Raw genomic sequence first — 21,647 nt, 5'->3', positions numbered from 1 at the left:
TTTAATTTGACTTTACTGACTCCCACCAAAGTCAGAATGAAAATGCAGTTATGGATATAAACAGACTGACAGAGTAAAATAAAATTGCTGCATCACCAGTGCATTTTCAAAATAAAATCACTTTAAAAAAATGTTACTAGAATTGCATCAGGCACCAGTAAACCATATTTTTCATTTAATTATTTTTGACAATTTCTCCTTGAAAGATGTAGATCTGGCACAGAAGCCATCACCTTGTATGTAGCGCACCTGCAAGTGTAGCTGAAGAGATATGGGTTCCTTCCTACCTGACTCTGGTGACACCCCTATTAGGCCCAACACACCAAGGTGGCAAGAGTGACAGACTTTTTTTTCCTATGTGACACATCTAGTTTAAAAGGTAGTAGCACATCCACAAACAAATTATTTCAGCATTGCACCAGTTAGCAATAAGGCAAGGTGAGATATGCATGCAATGAAATCATACATTCACCCTCTTCCCCAGAACTCAACAGAAAAAAGGTCTTGACGTCCAAACATGCACAAAGAAGGCAATATAAATGAGCAGTAAAGCTTTATAATGCAGCAACACAAACATGGGAGAAAAATGCAATGTCATTTAGCAATAAAAGAGTTATAATACAGCAATACAGATATGAGAAAATGCAATGTCACTGAGCAGCAAAATTCTTGAAGGCAGCAGTACTAACACGAACAAAATGCAATGTCATTGAACAATGAAGATTTATAATGCAACAATACAAATTCGAGAAAATGCAATGTCATTGAACAATGAAGATTTATAATGCAACAATACAAATTCGAGAAAATGCAATGTCATTTAGCAGTACTAACACCCTCAACCCCCTTGATCAATTCTAAAATGACCAACTATGAAACACTCTATAACCTGTTCATTGGCCAGTGACTACTTACAGTCTTGCTGCCGGCATGATGGGGCCCAAGTTGTAGCTCACATGGATCCCAGTTATTTGAAATCCACAAAGCATTTGGGAGGGGAGATCCACAGTCTTATAAAAAATATAAAATGACGGCCAAAGCCACTCACCACTCCGTCCAGAATATCCTAGTGACCAGGCACCGTGGTTCCTCTGATGAGAAAAATAGAAAAATCACCTGCCAGAACTCTGGTAATCATCTATGGCTTCTCTGTACTAGGCCCAAAGGAACTCTTTTCTTGCTGAATCATATGCAGGCATGGAACTACTGGTTTCAGACTTCTCTCCCTATTCCACAAGATACCATCACCCATAATTTCACATACTCTTAACTAGGGGCTTTTCTCTCTTTTCTTCTTTCAAGTTTCATACAATTGTAACTCCTCTCATCACTAAGCCTTTATCTCTGCTGGTTTTATAGTAATCAGGCTCCTCTTGGTCTTGCTGTACCTCATAAGGGCTAGGTTCTTATTTGTGGGACAAAGTAACATTATAGTCCTTTGAGCCTATAATCTTAACCACACTGTTGGCAAATGTTTCTATACCAAGGTAACTTATAACAAAGTATAAGTGGGACAAAGTAACATCTTTGTCCTTTGAGCCTTTAATCTTAACCACACTGTTGGCAAATGTATATATACCACTGTAACTTATAAATCATGTTAATGTGAATTTATCTGTATGTAAATTTATGTGTTTTTCTTGTCTTTGTGGAGCTTTTCTCCCCGGGCCTCCGCTGAAAATGGACATGTATCCAGTCGGACTAACCGGGTCAACAAATGTAAAAATACATAAAATAAATAAATAATTTCAGCAAAAGATGGACACAATCTGCTACTTCACTCAGTCATGCTGCAAGGCCCGTTTTCCCTTCAGCTTCCTGTTTCAGTCTTCCCTCCTTCAGCTAGTGTTCCAGTCTCCTGTTTCACTTTAGAAATTGTCTTTTATATTCCTGAAAAGTGCTCCACCTTGTGGTGCAGTGAAAAATTACAGTCTATTACTTCTACAATGAAATACAGTGGGAGCTAAGTGGGAGCTACATGCATTTGAAATGTACAGGGAAAGCAAAGCCAAACAAAACAGTACTTTCTGTAGTCTATATATGCTATATAGTTTTTACTGAAGGTGTTATGTTTATCTGTTTCATAATCTCTGCTCGTTGTTATCCCTTCAGGGCAGGCTTAGTCATTCAGGGCACATGTAATGACTGCTCATTGTGTGCTTTTCTTTTCCATCGGTTATGCCTAAATTAAGAATAAAAATAGAAACTGCACACAACCTACAAAGCAGAAACTTTAATATGTAACAAAATAAAAATAGGGTAAGCGCTTTCACGACTCACAGGCCGCTTCATCAGACAATAATAAAGCTAAAACCATTTGTTTATATAGTGCTCTGCATATATCGTGTAGTACAATTAGGCATTTAACAAAATAAATACTCATCAAAAGCACCTGAGAATAAAACTTTTGTAAAACAATAAATACTGAAGTCCATGTATAATAGATTAAAAAGTAGATAAATATATATTTAAAAGTATCTAAAAACGTCAAAAATATTTTACAGAAAGTATATAATACATATTTAATGTTTGTGTTCAAGAGGTCATGCTTTTAAGAAAGGTTTCGGGGAGGACATATTATTTAAGCCAGGAGGTTTCTCTGCATTAAGCAGGAGAATCCATTTTTGTTCAGCAGCTTCTGTCCGATTTTCTAGATCGCCACCTCTAATAGTATTGTCAATAATTTGTAAAACTAAAAACTTAAAAACATGTGAAGAATCCATGTGCATGACATGAGTGGCTAGTGCATTAGTTACTTTCTTATTTCAAATGTCTCTGTTTTGATCTAAAATTCTATCTTTAAATAACCTGTTTGTTTTCACCACATAATATGCATGGCATATTTGACAGAAAGCAAAATAAATAATATTTTCAGTTTTACAGTCAGCATAGTGGTGTAAGGAAATTTTGAAATGACAAGTGGGATGTGTATAAAAAGCATGACTATAAATATACTTACAAGCAGAACAATTTCTACATGAAAAAGTACCTATCCTACTAGAAATTAGTCCTGTAAAGTGTGTAGATTTGTAACAAAGGTGCTGTTGAAGTGATTTATTATTTTTAAAAGAAAATGATGGAATATTGCCAAATATATTCATAGAATTAGGAATGCCATTTAAAATGTTCCAGTGTTTCTTAATAAGACTGCAGTAGCTATCAATATCACTAGAATATTGTAGAGTCACTCTAAATCTATCTGAGGAATGAGTTAAAGGTTTGGCTATTGTTTGTCTATCGCTGGCAGTATCAAAGAATGGTTTGCATCTAGTGGATCTATATGTCCACACTTCTTCAGTAATATTATTTATATAGCTTTCTGAATGTTCTCTCGCTCTAAATTCAGATTTAAGTTCTACAAGAGCTTTACTAGCATCTATGTCATTATTATGCAACTGTAACACTCTGAAAATATGCCCTTTAAGCATATTTTTAGAAGTATGTCTGGGATGCATACACTTTTTTATGGAGAAGGGAGTTCTTTTTTGTGGGCTTCTTGTAAATACTACTAGAAACACTGAGTTCTGATTTAGTAAGTAGCACATCAAGAAATTCAATCTGGCTATCAGAATGGTTACATGTAAATTTAAAAAATGTGTAGTATTGTGCATAAATGTAACAAATTGATCCAATTCTACTAAGTCTCCTTTCCATAGCAAAAAAGTCATCCAGAAAGTGCACATACCAAAGAATATGATCAAAGTATTGGTTAGTGGGTGTAAGAATATGTGTATGCCCCCATTGTGCTAAGACAAGGTTGGCGTACGTGTTGGCACAGGCTGTGCCCATCGCTACGCCAACTTTTTGGAAATATATATCATTTTCAAAAACCAAGATGGTGTTTTCAAGCACAATTTCTAGAAGTGTACATATTAACATCACTTTAGTATTTAAGAAACAGTTAACAGTTAAAAATTCTCTAACCATGTCAACACCCGTATCATTAGGAATACATGTAAAAAGTGACTCAACATCTAATGTAACAAAAAATGTAATCACTGTCAGTAGTTAGCAGGCGAGCATGAAGTCTCTCAAGAAATTACTTTGTCTTTCAAAACAGGGTGGCAGGTATCTAGAATAATATGTAAATTATTCTCTAAGAAGATGGATAAGGGCTCAGTACACCAGCCATGGTCTGCTACAATAGGTCTCATAGGTGGTGTACTGTAGTTCTTATGTATTTTAGGTAGCCCATATATTGATGGGATTAATGGATGGGCTATGTTAAAAAAAAGTGTAAACAAGTCTTCATCTATAAGCTCCGTCATTAAAAGATCAAATACTAAGAATGACACTTTTTCCATAATGCTGTTAGCAATAGGCTTCGAAATACATTGATAGGTATTGGTATCATTTAATAAGAACATCATTTGTTTAAAGTACAACTCTTTATCTAAGACTACAATGCCTCCACCTTTATCAGCTGGCTTGATAAAAATGGACTGCATATTCCTTAATTCATTCAAGGGTAAAATATCACTGTTAGTCATATTATAAAACTTGCACTTAGTTCCTTCATAAAAAAGCTGTCTAATATCTGTTTCACAGACAATAAATGATTGAACAACAGGATCAATAATCTGGCTGTATGTACTTGGTTTTTTGTAAAGACTTGTAGGATTACCATTACTGTTAGAGAAAATAGTTTTAAAAGTCTTAAGTCTTTAAGCATTTCAGCATGGTCTGCCTTCTTTGAGGAAATAAAGGATAAACCTTTGTTTAGTAATAAAGTTTGTTCATCGGTAAAATTAGTAGATGAAATGTTAAATATCAAACCTGTGGTTATTGGCATCTCCTTTTTATCATTGATTGATTTCTGTCCGTACTTGCAAGCCGCTGTAGACTCCCTTTCCTTGACCTGTTTCGCGAGCGATCTTTGATCAGTAGGGGGTCTTTTATTTGTAAAAAAAACTTCCGAACCATTAGTTTCTGTCATTGAAAATGCACTGTTCAAAGTAGTAGGTCCATTAAATCCAAAAAGATTATTTTCGGTGGAGCTACGTGTGTTACATTAGATGTTGAGTCACTTTTTACATGTATTCCTAATGATACAGGTATTGACATGGTTAGAGAATTTTTAATGGTTAATAACTGTTTCTTAAATGGACGGCCACAGTGGTGCAGCAGTTAGCGTTGCCACCTCACAGCAAGAGGGTCTTTGGTTCGATCCTCAGCTGGGGTGCCTTCTGTGTGGAGTCTGCATGTCCTCCCTGTGGTCGCGTGGGTTTCCTCTGGGTGCTCCGGTTTCCTCCCACATCCCAAAGATTGGACACACTAAATTGGCCCTACGTGTGAGTGCGTGCATGTGTGTGCCTTATGTGGAAGGTTGGGTGCCAGGCTGGCAACTCGACACCATAAAACTCCACTGCCAATCATGAGCAGACAGGTGATCTGCTGTGGCGACCCCTAACCGGGAAAAGCCGAAAGAAGAAGAACTTTTAAATACTAAAGTGGTGTTAATATGTGCACTTCTAGAAATTGTGCTTGAAATCAACATCTTTGTTTTTGAAAATGATATATATTTACAAAACTTTGGCGTAGCGATGGGCACAGCCTGTGCCAGTACGCCAACCTTGTCTTGGCACATTGGGAACATACATATATTCTTACACCCACTAACCAATACTTTGATCATATTCTTTGGTATGTGTGCTTTGTGGATGACATTTGTTTTGCTATGGAAAGGAGACTTAGTAGAATTGGATCATTTTGTTACATTTATGCACAATACTACACATTTTCTTAAATTTACATGTAACCATTCTGATAGCCAGATTGAATTTCTTGATGTGCTACTTACTAAATCAGAACTCAATGTTTCTAGTAGTATTTACAAGAAGCCCACAAAAAAGAACTCCCTTCTCCATAAAAAGAGTATGCATCCCAGACATATTTCTAAAAATATCCTTAAAGGGCAAATTTTCAGTGTGTTACGGTTGCATAATAATGACATAAATGCTAGTAAAGCTCTTGTAGAACTTAAATCTGAATTTATAGAGAGAGGACATTCAGAAAGCGATATCGATAATATTATTGAAGAAGTGTGGACATATAGATCTACTCGATGCAAACCTTTCTTTGATACTGCCAGCGATAGACAAACAATAGCCAAACCTTTAACTCATTCCTTAGATAGATTTAGAGTGACTTTACAATATTCTAGTGATATTGATAGTTACTGCAGTATTATTAAGAAACACTGGAATATTTTAAGTTGCATTCCTAATTCTATGAATATATTTGGCAATATTCCATCATTTTCTTTTAAGAATAACAAATCACTTAAACAGCACCTTTGTTACAAATCAACATACTTTACAGGACTAATTTCTAGTAGGATAGGTACTTTTTCATGTAGAAATTGTCCTGCTTGTAAGTATATTTATAGTCATGCTTTTTATACACATCCCACTTGTCATTTTAAAATTTCCTTACACCACTATGCTGACTGTAAAACTGAAAATGTTATTTATTTTGCTTTCTGTCAAATATGCCATGCATATTATGTGGGAAAAACCAACAGGTTGTTTAAAGATAGAATTTTAGATAATAACCGAGACATTAGAAATAAGAAAGCAACTAATGCACTGGCCACTCATGTCATGCACACGAATTCTTCATGTTTTTAAGTTTTTAGTTTTACAAATTATTGACAATACTATTAGAGGTGACTATCTATAAAATCGGACAGAAGCTGCTGAACAAAAATGGATTCTCCTGCTTAATGCAGAGAAACCTCTTGGCTTAAATAATATGTCCTCCCTGAAACCTTTCTTAAAAGCACGGCCTCTTAAACACAAACAAATATGTATTATATACTTTCTGTAAAATATTTTTGACATTTTTAGATACTTTTAAATATATATTTATCTACTTGTTAATCTATTATACATGGACTTCAGTATTTATTGTTTTACAAAAGTTTTATTCTCAGATGCTTATGATGAGTATTTATTTCTTTAAATGCCTAATTGTACCACAATATATATGCAGAGCACTATATAAACAAATGGTTTTAGCTTTATTATTGTCTGATGAAGCGGCCTATTAGTCGTGAAAGCACTAACCCTATTTTAATTTTGTTACATATTAAAGTTTCTGCTTTGTAGGTTGTGTGCAGTTTCTATTTGTAGTCTTACTTTATATTTTACTGCACCCAACTGCACTCTGCACTCGTATATTTTTTGCTCTTGTTATGCCTAAATCACATTCACTTTTCATGCTCTCTTTTTAATTAAAACACAATATTTCATATAACAAAAGAAAAGAGCATGCATCTTTGATGCAAGCAAAAAAGTAAAGATAAATAAGTGCATAAGAAATTGTGACACAAGAATATTTTATAACATTTGTTATACAAAATAAATCGCATTTGTCAGTTTTCCATTGTAGATAAGCATATTTGTAAATAAGCTTGCATATCTAGCTAAAATACAATATTTCTAATTCCTTAGTGCAGATACTGAATAACACAATTAAGCTTAACTATTTTGCAGAAGCGACCCAGCTTCATCTAGCCAGGGCAGCCATATATCCCCACTTGTTGTTTTGTTAGTCTGATTCTTTATTAAGAAAATTAATGATTCAGCAAAATGGACAGTATGCGCTCTCAACCTCTAACCATGGAAAATTATAGCAGTGCCCTTTAAAAATCAGAGCCCAGAGTCAGAAAGAGAAGCATTTTTTTTTTTATTTTTCAGAATAATTTTCAGAATAGAACATTTTGTGGTAGATACCATATGGTGAGTTGAAAAGAGTTTTTTTAGAGATTTGTATCACTTAATTAGCGGTACATCTACCTTATCTTTGCGAAGTTATTCAGTGAATCCTGGAGAAGCAAGGCAACATTTTAGGATAAAAATCACAGTACTATGCATAAATCATAGCAGCTGAGATGTACGAGTGCATTATAAGGAACCATTTCAAGGAAGAGGCTAGAAGTCATAGTGCACCTACATTACACCCCCCCAAAAAAAATGTTTCAGTTGGAGCTAATGCATATTCTGGCCATAGCTAATGACATATATATTAGTTCCAGATCAAAATAATGAATGCTTTTTGCAGGTGTAAATAATAGCAAACCCTCAAATGATTGAGAGTTCTTTTCAGTGGAAGTCTAGCAGGCAGCGTTTTGTATGATGAGTTTGCAGTGCAGCAAAGTAGAGGAATTTGCCTTTACCCCACTGTTGTTTGATCTCGGAATATGTATATCTAATTAGCAGGGAGTGTAGGGGTGCCCCCTGCAAAACATATTAATATTTTCAATCATTTCAGTTCGTCTAAAATGCTAATTTTTTTTGTGCTTCACTCCTATAAGTATTCAGTGTTTGATGAGACAATATATATGTGTGTGTATGTGTATAATATATATATATGTGTGTGTGTGTGTGTGTGTGTGTGTATGTGTATAATATATATATATATATATATATGTATATGTATATATATGTATATATATATATATATATATATATATATATATATATATATATGTGTGTGTGTGTGTGAATCTCCGCACAAATCAAAGCAATTGCCAATGAAATACGTATGCTACATTTTACCTTGTATTCTTAAATATTTGTGTATTTTAGCATTTGCTTGCACTTTCCCCACTTATTTTCTTGTTCTCTGATGCCATAATGCAAATGCATATTAGCAAAGCTGTAGCTAGCTATTCCAGTGTTTTGTGCTGTTCCTAGAACTAAAATTGAAAAATTCCTCTCATACTTCAGGTCCAAAGGGAAAAAGGTCATCTTGTACTTGAGGTCTGTTTTGTTTCCATTATTTAACCCATGTACCCAGTGGGGAAAAGTTACCTGTCGGAACCATAGAATGTACCTGGACAAAACAAAAACAAGCATCTTATTTGAATTATTCGATTACCTGTAGAGCAGCTTACATTATATCCGGCGCTAACTAAATGAAAGTTCTGTAATTTAGAGATAAACAACATGTTTTCTATTACCATTAAATAAGCAACAGCAATCAGAAACTGAAGACTTACCAGTTTTATAACAGTTTCATATATAAATGAACCACAGCTGTTATTTATTGTGTGTACTAGGTTTGTTGTAGAGGTCTAGTTGAACATGTTTATAACAAAAAGCTTACCAAAAAAGTTTCTAACTTTGAGATAGAAGAGCCTGACTGACATGAGAAAACTGAAAGACATTTGTTCTACCAGCAGGAAGAGATTATATCATGTAATTCAATATATGATGTTCTGAATAAACAGGCTTTAGACTAATTTATTTAAAACCGTGCACTGATTTGTTATTCATAGCAAACAGCAATTGATATGTTTGTAATATATTACAAGATGTTCAGAGATATTGTGAAATACAGATATACATATATGTACAGAAATAATAAGGTCATAATCATTACAATCAAAAGTAATTTCAGCTGACAGTACTTTATTTTTTTTTTGTTACGGATAATACTGTGTGCGTATGTTATGGGACAAACGGGACAGGCACTTGGGTTAATGTCAGCCTGCTGCAATAAAAGTGGAAGGAGCCAGTGTATTCTGGCAGTTAGATGATCAAGGCTTAGACCTGTTAACAGGCTGCTTCCTATGGTTCATGATTTGACCCCCCCCCCCCAGATTTTTGTTTGCCAGCCGTGTAACCTTGAGCAAGTCATTTAACCAGACAGTAAACTGGGGACAGTTAGAAAATTGGGCTAGACTCCTCAGTTGTTTATGCCTAGTAACTACATATAAACCTATGAAGAGCTGCGTGTTCAGCATTCTAGGAAAACAGTGCCTAGTCAATAATAAACTGATATGTAGGGATGTGATTACCTTAAACCATGCAGAAGCTTTCTTAATCTTATCAGTGAAAAGGGAAGGTAGGATGTAAAGGACACTGATCAGTGTAGATTATAGCAATCAAAAAAATTAAAGTAGCAGTTTTTTTTTTTTTTCTATCTGTGTGCTGGCTTTAATTGTCTTACTCTGTTATTAGCAAGTTATCTGTGTGTGTGTGTACCTATGTTGTTTTGTGAGCTGCTGTGACTGGGATATTGTGATGCAAAATGCCATGAAGAAACATGAAGTGGATCCATGTGTTAGACTGTGGACGTGATGTTATCTACCACATAGTGTGACAGTGCACAGTCTGTGCGAGAGGGTGGATATGATGTTATTTAACACACAAGGTGGCAGTGCACAGTCTGTGCGAGAGGGTGGATATGATGTTATTTAACTTGTAGTGTGGCAGTGTACAGTCTGTGCAAGAGGGTTGATATGATCTGATTTTGTCAGTTTGCATTTTATCCTTGACATATGGGGTCAGGTCCAATATCGGAACCGACTCTGCCATTACTACAACTTGTGCAGGCCAGAAACCTTCAAGCTTCACCTCTACCCACAATCACTACTCTCCCAGTTACCTCAGATCTCGTTTGCTGCTTTTCTAGACAGAAGCCTTCGCCATAGCTCTCGAGCCAAGTAAATTTTTCTAGTATTTTCTCTTCAGATTTTTCTCTCTTTCTGTTAATATTGCCTTGTAATTCCTGTTTTTTTGTTCTAAATACTCTTTGATCACTATCTTACTATATCATACCCTTGTTGTTTTTTTATCTTTCCCTTTCTGTACACTTCAGTGTACCTTGTACTGTCATTGTTGATAGTCCTTTTCTTTCTTATTCTTACTGTTCTTTCCTTCGCAAAAATATTTACTATTTAGTATCCTTTGAGTGTGCGTTCTGACCTCTCCTTTTGGTGTAAGTGTGGTGTGTGCTTCTTACCAGCCTTTTTTGTTGTGGCTGAAAACCCCAAAGGTCCCACTTGCTTCAAGTAATGCCAGAAGTGTGGCCATAAGATTCCACTCTTGGATTAACACCTTTTGATGAATTTATCATTTGTGCCTAGTTCATCTACAAGAAGATTGCAGCATTTGCCATGATTTTATTCATAGGGCCCATGTTGAAAGGAAAAATAAGTTAATCCTAAAAGGTTTCATTCTTTCTGCCTTTGGAGAGGCCACGACAAAAGTAAAACTGATGTTTCTTCATCTTCCTCCTCCTCTTCCTTGGAAAGGGCTAAAAAGAGAGGTCTGTCGGTACCATCATCTACTTCTGCACCAACAAGTAAAAAAAACCTAGATCCTCAGTTCCTAAAAGCCCTTTGGATCTGTTGGTTACCAGGTCTAAGGCTTTGGTTCCAGAAAAATCATCGGCACCGATTCTAAGATTTTGACACAGAAGTCTTCGGTATGCCAGCAACTTCAGTCTTTGAAGAATTATTGCTTGCTGGTTCTTCCTCAACACTGGATACATCGTCACAGAATAGAATATTAATACAGTTGAGCAAGAAATTCTGCCTAGGGCAATTTACTCCCTTTCAGTCAATCCTTTTGTGGGTGAATTACCTGAAGTTTTTCTGCAAAGGCCTAAATCACCCTCTCTGTCCATCTGTTCCACCAAAAGTCATACAGAAGTCAACGTGGAGAGACTGGTGAATAAAATTCTGTGGGCGAGAGAATATGCAGGTCTCCCTTCAGCTGTGACCTGTAAGGGTTCAGGAGCCAAACCTTCCTTCGCCCCTTTAACTACTCTTCTTCTGATCTCCTCCAAGGTATTAGTTTCCAGCTCTGTCATCTGGCGCTGACTGTATTGGTTACGGAGATTTCTCTTCGCTTGGAACCTGTTATTGCTATGAGTTCTTTGGTTCTTTCAGATCCAGAGACTTCTCAGAGCCTTATCTGCCCTGTCTGCTCTGAGGACCCTGGGTCAACTCCAATTTTTTCGGAGCCATCTTTCCCTTCCATCTTTGGAGGCCAGCCTTTGAGACAATGGAGAGAGCCTTGTCTACTGCAGTCACTCAGTCGGCCCCTTCCACCTTGGAGCAAATATCTTCCTCACACTCAGTTATTCGACCTGTGTCTCGACTAGGGCAGCGAGTGCCAAATCTTCAGGAAACCGAGATACAGATTCTTTTGTCTTTTGATACCTCACCAGTCTATCCCCCTGAGGAGGTTCTTCAGAAGAAGTGTAAGAGTAAACACTTAGAATCCCCACTGGAATTGATCATGGAAGACAGTAATTTTCATATTTTCATAGATATTCCTAGATAAGTACTAAGCTAACTGCCCTGAAGGGCCATTTTAAACCTAGCTAATAACTAGAGGTCAGACTCAAACCTTATACCTTGTGTCTATGAGGTAAAGACTTTAACCATTATGGCAAACCTGCTCTTTCCTTCCATTGATGAAGGGAGAAGGGTCCCCAGGGTCAGCCCCTAGTGGTCTCCTTTGGAGACATCCTAGAAATATTGAAATAGAGGGGTGATTTGAAGTCTGAGAATCCTTCCTCAGAGGAATCGGATTACCTGCAGGTTTTTAGTACTCATCCGTCTACCTCTTGGGTGATTCTGCCTGCTAATGAGCTATTCAGTTGATCTCTCAGCAGGCGTGAAAGGTTTATACTTTGACCTTCGCCTTAAGATCTTTGAATTTCTTGACACATTTTATCAGACTTTAAAGGGATCTGATCAAGGAGCTATCAGAAACCCTGGCAGGAGCTGCTACTGAGGGAGTCCAAGATAAAGTTGGCTTCCCAGTTGTCTATCCTGGAGTCTGTTAAACTCATCCGTGACATCCATTGGGCATGCAGCTGAAGAGACCACCAGAGTGGCATGTTCAGGTATAGCCATAAGGAGACATGCCTGTTGCATCTATATGACTTTGTAGAGCCAGTTAAGTCTTCATTAGTCATTTCACCCTTTGACAGATCGTCTCTGTTTGACCCAAAAGTTAGAGAGACATTATCCAGGTGTAAGAAGGATGGTAAGACCTTTTCTGTTTTGAGTGTACGTTTTTCCATTCCCCAAAGATCCCTTTCCAGGAATCTGAGGAGCAGTGGAGAGACATTGTTCAAAAAGTTCCAAGGGCCTTTCCAGAACACATGTAGAGCCAGTTCTCCCAGGGGCGGGGGGACTATAATGGAAGAAGCTATCCATATGGCAGAGGTGATCCAAAGAACCAGGCTTCAGGGATTCCATCCCAGGTAAGGCCTTTCAGCATTCCTGATAGGAGGCCTGATTGTCTTCCTCTGGAGGCAGTTGAGGAACACTTATCCCTGCACCAAAATGCCTGGCTAAATATAACTACAGATTCTTGGGTGTAGAGCATTATTTCCAAAGGTTATACCATACCCTTTTCTTTATATCCCCTCTCTTATGCAAAAAAAAGTTTCACCCAGTCAGAGGGAACCATCACTTCTAGAAATTTAATAACTGCTAGAGAAAAGTCATCCAAGAAGTTCCACCAGACCAGAAAAAATCCAGAATTTACTCAAGATTCTTTTTAGTGCCAAAAAAGGCAGGGGACTGGAGACCAATTTTGGATCTCAGTATGTTGAACAAATCATTTCAGATAAAATTCTGCATGGTCACAGTACAGTCCATTCTTCCATTTTTGGAAAAGGTTGACTGAATGTGCTCAATTGATGTACAGCATGTGCTTCTGGCTGGGAGCCCGTCGTTACCAATTCAGAGCGCTGCCCTTTGGTCTCACCACAGCCCCAGGGTTTTCACCATATGTATGGCAGTAGTAGCAACAGCTCACTTGACACTGCAAGGATACCTGGTGTTTTCATACTTGGATGACTAGCTTATTACCACTCTGACCAGGCATCGATTGATAAAAGCAAGGTATTATGTTCTCCAGACCTGTGCATATTTAGGAATAACTATAAATTACGAAAAATCTCAACAGACTCTTAACTGAGTCTAGACTTTATAGGGGCAGTACTAAATAAAACAACATCTGTAGCATACTATCCTCCCATGAGATTTTAGAAAAGCAAAATACAGGCTCAAAAAATAATCCACAGCAAGAAAGTACCCACTCATCTAATTTTAGAGGCTCTAGGTTGTGTGGCAGCAGCAATAACTGTAGATCCCCTAGCAAGATATCACATGGGAATTCTACAGTGGCTGCTTGCATCTCAATGGTCAGTGCTGTACCAGACCAGATTTTGATCACCAATCATTGTAGAAATTATCTAGCTTTGTGGATACATTCTAGAGCAATCCTCCTGAGCCACCCCTTTGTCCTTCCAGAACCTAAGGTCTTAGTGGCCACAGGCACCTCCTAGATAGGGTAGGGGAGGCATTTTCTGGGCAAAACTGTCCGTGACAGTTGATCCCCCTTAGAAGCCAACAGTGCATATCAATGTTAGCATTGCAAGCCTTTCAAACCGATCTTCCTGTGGGAACAACTGCTGTTCAGACAGACAATATGTCAGTAGTTTGGTACATCAACAAACAGGGAGGAACCAAATCTTACCCCCCTTTGTCGAGAAGCACTCAGTGTGTGGCAGTGGGTGATCTCTTCCAACTGCTTTCTGATAGCAGTGCATATTTTGGGGAGTTACAGTGTGATAACAAACAAACTGAGCAGATGTATTCTCCTGCCTCACGACTGGTCTCTCAATCCAAAAGTAACGGAAATGATTTTCCATCAGTAGGGCCAGCCTTTCTGTAACTTTTTTGCCTTGCCTCTGAACAACAAGTGCAGCAACTACTTTGCCATGATTCCCCCTCCATGGAAGTCACCAAGAGATGCTGTTCTCTACACTTGGCCCTCTGGACTTCTATACCTTTCCCCGATGCAACTAATCCCAAAATTCTTACAGAAAGCACTCAGGCTGAAGAGCAAAAAAGTAATCCTTATTGCACTTTATTGCCCTTGACAGATGCAGTTCCCCTTTCTTTGGCCTTATCTGATTCAAAGACCTTGGACATGGGACCCGGCTCCAGACCTTCTGTCCCATCCAGAGGGATTAGTTCATCCAAACATTCTGAACCTCAGGCTGACAGTGTGGTTTCTCCAGTTCCATTGATTGCCAGGTGAGCTAACCTTTTTTCCCTGGTATGTCATTCTCCTAACTTATCATAAGCCTTCTACCTGTAAACTCTGTACTAGTAAATGGAACAGATTTACCTTTTGGGCTCTTGAAAGGGGTATTGGCCCCTTTTCTACATCTATTGATAACATTTTAGATTTCCTAGCTTCTCTTTGCAATGCAGGAGCTTCCCCATCCACCAATAAAATTCAACTATCTGCAATTTCAAATTTCCATAATGACTTGGAAGAACATTCCTTGGCTTCTCATAAACTTTGTAAACCTTTTTGAAAAGGGACACTATTGTTGAAACTTCCTTTTAAGGCTCCTACTCCACCTTGGGATCTAAGTCTGGCGTTGCAAGCCATTGTACATTCCCTATTCGAACCATCTGCAGACTGATCTAAAGTATTTATCATGGAAAACTTTATTTTTGGTGGCAATAGCCTCTGCCAGAAGGATTTCAGAAATACAAGGCTTATCATGTGGACCACCTTATCTGATTTTTCACAAAGAAGTTTCCGTAAGGACAAATCCCACTTTTCTACCTAAGGTAGTATCAGAAATATTAATATCAATCATACTATTAATTTACCAGTATTCTTTCCCAATTTTACAAAGAAATGTGAATACTGTTTGCATTTGTTAGATGTTCACAGACAATTACATTTTTATCTACACAGAGCAAAAGACATAAAATCTGATCAACCATAGAGTCCTTTTCAAGTGCAAGATCTGGTAAATCAATAAGCAAGGTGACCTTAGACAGATGGTTCAAGGATTGCATATCCTTCATCTATAACAAGAAGAAAATTGATTTGCCTATGCCTGTTAAGGTACATTCTACAAGATCTCTAGCCACTTCAGCAGATTTCCAATCCAGAGCTTTAATGGATGATGTCCGTGCAGCAGCAACATGGGCTTCTCTCCATACCTTTATTACTGACTCCAAGGAAAGAACATCCTTTGGTTCAGTGGTGCTCAGGAATGTCCTTCCATAAGTCCTCCCTAGGTCTAAGGTAGCTGGAGAGACTGCCCCATATGTCGAGGATAAAATGAAAAAAAGACATCATCAGATAAAGAAGTTATGTACTTACCATAACATTCCATCTGTGTTGTCCATTTTCATTTATCCTTGACCCCCCCCCCATCCCCCAGCCTTTGAAGACCCTTTGTGGAATGGATAATGGACATATAACTTTATTGTAATCATTAAGGCATAGCAAATATGGTTTCTGTAAAGGCTTTATTATCAATGACTTTATCTTTAATCTGTAGACTCGATCTGAGGTAACTGGGAGAGTAAACCTATAGTGTGGCAATGTACAGTTCGTGCGAGAGAGTGGATATGATATTATCTAACGCATAGTGTGATGAAGTGATTACAGCAGCTGCAGTAAATGTTTGGGCAATATCATATTTTTTATTACAAGGGACCAAGGTTGTATATACCAAGAAACCCTAATTTTGAGCATGACACTGAATTTTGAAATGCACACAGAACTATTTATTTATATGTGTGTGTTTATATGAAATAGTTTATGGCCATGTTATTTATACTTGCATAATGACATGATTACTTTTTCTGACCATTCTTTATTCTTTTTCAGATTTTTGCTTTCTTCACAACAGCGTGCTATGGCTGCAGTACATTCCTCGGTTTACGGCGATGGAAAATGTGATAAAAAAATTTAATTAAAAAAAATCACAATTTATTTTGTCAACAAAGTTTATCTTCCAGTTCACATAGGCTGTCATTACTTCATGTTTTGTTTTTAACGTGGCAGATGTTGTAGGCCACAAAAGAGAGGGTACACCTAGATTGATTGCAATACTCAAGTTTAATGATTTTGCCTTAAAATATCCCTCATAAAGGTGTGTAGGGTGGGGGTTGGCTAAACAAAGAGTTTTAACTCATTCAACAGAACTTGTAATCACATTTATCAACATTTTACTTTTTATAAAATGAATAACCATGCAAATTATTTTACTGCAGAGTGAATGATGTTAAAATATAAACTACATCTCTGAGCGGGACATCTTTGCCTTCATTATATTTGGGCTTTTAATAGAAGAATTGAGAGCTGTGGACCTGTTAAATCGTGTGTGTGTGTGTGTGTGTGTGTGTGTGTGTGTGTGTGTGTGTGTGTGTGTGTGCGCTCGTGTATTGATGAAAACCACAGTATGGCAGACAACAGGCTTTTGTCATTTGTACAAAGGAGGCAAAAGCCCCTGCAGTGTTCCCCTGGATATACATCTGATGAAGATTGCATTTGTTGAAAGCACAGGCCAAAACTTCAGTAAGAGGCATTGCTCCCTAGAGAGAGAAGTGCTTCTTTATTACAAACATGCCCTTGCTGCCATTCACTGGTCCTGTTGCTTGACCAGAGAGATTTGGCTAGCACTGTGACAGTACCAGTGCCAAAATATTCATGTCACTTAAATGACTGCTTCCTTGCTGGTTGCAAATTTTGTTGACTATCTCTGAATATATTTTAAAAAGTATAATCTTAATAAACAGTAGTATTTACATTGCTTAGGTGATTGGGACAGTTCTAACAGGAAGAGAGCCAACAGGTTTGTAAAGGCTTTCCTAGGTTACAAAGGTAAAGCTTTAGTTGTACAGTTTTATGCAAATGTGATTATGCTGTATATAGTATGTATTTGTTTCTTGAAAATTAGTTATGAATGTACCTGTTCTATTAGCATATAATAGCATTCAGCCTGATTAAAAATTTTTTAGATGTTTTACTTTAAGAAACTCTGTATTTTTAAGTAAAACTTGTTGCAGTTTTAAATACAGAAATTCACAAGGTGGCTGTGGTCACGTCGTAAAATATAGGGAAAAATGACATATAGTTTTATAGTGTGTCCTACCTCAGTACTTCTGTCCTGATGAATGAATCTCTGTTAGCTGAAATAAGTAGGTCATCATTTGGTGTAGAGTGCCTATCAGCTATGTAACAGAATAGATCATTGCACACGTGCATTCAAACTGACTTAAATGGAAATTGTATGAAGCTGCAGATTTTAAACTGTATGTGCATCATCATTCATGTATTTTTTCAGTTTAGATTTTGTGATAAATTATTTCTACAGTATTTGTGCATACACAAGTATTCATGATTATCAGACTGTAACTGATAATGATCGTTTTACATCGTACTAGTGTCTACACTATTGAGAACTGTATGTAACACTAAGAAAAATGTTTATTGTTACTGTTGCCAAAATGTTTAAGTAAATTTTTTTTTTATCAAAATTTTTCTTGAATTCTGTGATTTTTTTTGGGAAATTAAATATTCAATGAGTTGGAATGAAGTGATAGCCGAGTAAATTGCATTTTGTAACCAATACATTTCTGGGGTGAATGATTGCAAAAATACAGTAATCTGTCATCAAGAAGATAAAAGTTGTTATAGTCTTAGAAATTCAGTGTGATTTTAATATCTGCATCAGTTACATAGCAATTAATATTCTATAAGAAATTAGGAAAGGCTGATTCTGTTCTGCATCAAAATGAAATAAGCATATTCACAGTTGTACTGTCACTCTCTGTTGAACCATGTCTTGTATTTTACTGCATAACTGCCCTGGAAATTATTTTTAGTTGGAGAATGAGCCAGAGCAGATGACGTACACGTTCTGGTAAACACCCCTATCATAAGAAACAGTTAAGAAATACAAATGGATGGTTAAAGTGTTTTAAATAAACTAAACTCATTATTGGCCAGTTCAGACAATACTTATGTCAGAGAAGTGCTGTAGAAGTGCAAGAAAACCAGAAAAACCCAAATGAAAAAGGGAAATGGTTTGTGGGATATCAAAGAATGAAGAGATTGACACAGAGCAGCAGAGACACTAATGTATCAGAAGTAGCCTGTTTAGTGGAGGACCTGGATGGCAAAATGCACTTGAGGGGCTTAGGAGATGGGAAAGTGTCAAAGAAAAGTGAAGATTGTTTTTCAAAATGTACAGCTGCTGAAATGTGTTTGCCTAGGGGTTAGCTGTGTTTTACAGGATATCTAAAAGGTGAAATGTTGAATCGGGATGGTTCCTTGGATTTCTCTTAAAGAAAAGGAACTACATAATGGAGCTAGCACCCCTCATTAAGTCATGCATTCGGGCTGAAGGCAGAGGGCAAAATATCTTTTAGCCTAGATTATGGGCCTTCCAAGCTGCAGGTGTAAGGACTTAAGTTTGAGAAAACAGAGTTATGTAAGCATTGTTATGGGAAAACAGTCATGTACACACAGTTGTGTAAAAACCAAGTAATGTAAGCACAGTTATGGGAAAACAGAATCATGTAAGCACATTTATGGGAAAACAGTAATGTAAGCATTGTTATGGGAAAACAGCAATGTACGCACAGTTATGGGAAAACAGTAATGTAAGCACAGTTATGGGAAAACAGAGTCATGTAAGCACGGTTGTGGGAAAACAGAGTAATGTAAGCACAGTTATGGGAAAACAGAGTAATGTAAGCACAGTTATGGGAAAACAGAATAATGTAAGCACGGTTATGGGAAAACAGAATCATGTAAGCACAGTTATGGGAAAACAGAGTAATGTAAGCACAGTTATGGGAAAACAGAGTAATGTAAGCACAGTTATGGGAAAACAGAGTAATGTAAGCACAGTTATGGGAAAACAGAATCATGTAAGCACAGTTATGGGAAAACAGAATCATGTAAGCACAGTTATGGGAAAACAGAATCATGTACACACAGTTATGGAAGAATAGTTGGCTTTCAGTGTTCAGTGACACATACAGACTTGACAAATGGTAATATTTACACTGGTTAGGTGACTGGAGCAGTTCTAATAGTAAAGAGCCAAATATAGGCTCGTAGATGGCTACTGGGCTGTTGACCCAAAGGTCTTTATAAACCTAGTTGTGTGTATCCAATGTAATACTAGAAAAAACAACTTAGAACCAAGTCAAACAAATCCACAAAAAAAGCACCTGGAGAACAGCAAACCAGTCCCACACTGTGTTGTAAAAGTAGAATGTCCACAGAAATGTATTTGAACAGCAAACCAGTCCACACTTTATTGTAAAAGTAGAATGTCCACAAAATTGTTAATCTAGGTTTCGTCCACACATCAGGACTTCATCAGAACAATAAAAACTTACAAAAATTCCTTTTTATATGTATCCACCCAGTTCCACAATTAATTTCCCGCCAAATTATTTAAAGCAACATCACCATATTCCATTCTAACCAGTTAAAATACATTCAGCATATTGTTTGTTTAAAAATTATTGATGAAATATATGTTGAAATATGTTATATTATCTTTGTATGTATTTGAAGTTCATAATACTGTTAATGTTTCATCTGCCACATACATATAAAAATCATAAATTAAAAAATAAAAAATATGAATGAAACAAACCAAATGAACATACTAATCTACGCTATACAGTGCTAGCTTAACCACCTATCTACCCAATATATATTTTTAACTTCAATATAGGGGCGATGCTAACACAATCATTAATTCCAGGATAGTTTGGGCATCCAACTTAAGTTGCCATTTAAGTTCACATATATCTAAATGGACATCTAAAACCTTGCCCTAAATGTCATTTTTAATTTGTTGAATTAGACAAAATTTTAAATGATGCTCTGGATATTCAGCAATATGCCTAGCAAGGGCATTGGTAGTTTTAAGATGCCCGATGTCCAAAACATGTTCATTGACTCTTTCCCTAAAGTGTCTAGAAGCTTTTCCCACATAAAACGCTGGACATGCCTCACATTGTGCTAAATTCACCACTTTTTGGGTATAACAATCATAATGCCCCATTAAAGGGATACAATAATTGTTCACTTTAATGTTTTTACCCATCTCCATAGTGTGTTTGCATCTGCTGGATTTCCCACACTTAAAATTACCCACCATTCTCCCACCATTAAATGGCTGCTGATGGGACCCATTTTCCAAGAACTCTTTAAAGGATTTATCCTTCCGAAACACAAACCTGAGAGCACCACCCCATCTAACTTTCAACATTCTTATCTAACTTTAAGATGCCCCAGTTTTTCTTTACCATCCACTAGAGCCAATCTGAATCCTGATTGTAAATAGTGATGAATAATAAACCTTCACCTTTATTTATCAATTCCACTTTATCAATATTAACTGCCAACTGATACAGGCCATTATTCCTTTTGCAAATGATTTCTTCTCTCACATCCATGCATAGGGTCTCTGGATACCCCCTTCTTTTAAACATCATAATCATATATTCCAATTGTATAAGAAACTCTTGGTCATTACTAACCATCCTGGCCGCCCTCACCATCTCGCCTTTAACAATGGACCTTTTCTGATGGTGAGGGTGCCAGCTCTTGTAATCCAGATATGAATTGGAAAAAGTGATTTACCTGTAGATGCTAGATTTCAAACATTTCAACTCCCTATCTGTTGTCAGTTTAATATCTAAATATGTTATTGTTTCTGCGCTGTATGGATATGTGAATTTTAAGAAATCCACTGTATTAGTGTAATTCAAAAATGCCTTCAAGAGTTAAGGAATTTTTGTAAGTTTTTATTATTCTGATGAAGTCCTGATGTGTGGACGAAACCTAGGTTAGCAATTCTGTGGACATTCTACTTTTACAATAAAGTAGGGACTGGTTTGCTGTTCAAATACATTTCTGTGGACATTCTACTTTTACAACACAGTGTGGACTGATTTGCTGTTCTCCAATTGCTTTTTTTTAATACTAGAAAAACCCAATATAAAGGATTTTGCCTAAACTCAAGATCTTCATTATTAATGA

The 21,647-nt window shown here is 36.8% G+C and overlaps 1 protein-coding gene across 1 annotated transcript in view; it reads left to right on the top strand.

The window, feature by feature from the left end:
• MAL2 (mal, T cell differentiation protein 2) overlaps positions 1-18,118 on the top strand; it is a 422,980-nt gene extending 404,862 nt beyond the window's left edge. The window contains exon 4 of the mRNA XM_044066925.1: positions 16,464-18,118. Coding sequence (XP_043922860.1) covers positions 16,464-16,535 — 72 coding nt within the window. The 3' untranslated portion in view covers positions 16,536-18,118. The remainder of the gene's footprint in view (positions 1-16,463) is intronic.
• The last annotated feature ends 3,529 nt before the right edge of the window (positions 18,119-21,647 follow it).

This window comes from Protopterus annectens, chromosome 3.part1 (assembly GCF_019279795.1).
Source record: "Protopterus annectens isolate FY-2018-M chromosome 3.part1, PAN1.0, whole genome shotgun sequence".
Taxonomy (NCBI): Eukaryota; Metazoa; Chordata; order Ceratodontiformes; family Protopteridae; genus Protopterus; species Protopterus annectens.
The sequence above is the reverse complement of the archived record's forward strand: the minus strand, read 5'-3'. Positions and strand labels throughout refer to the sequence as shown.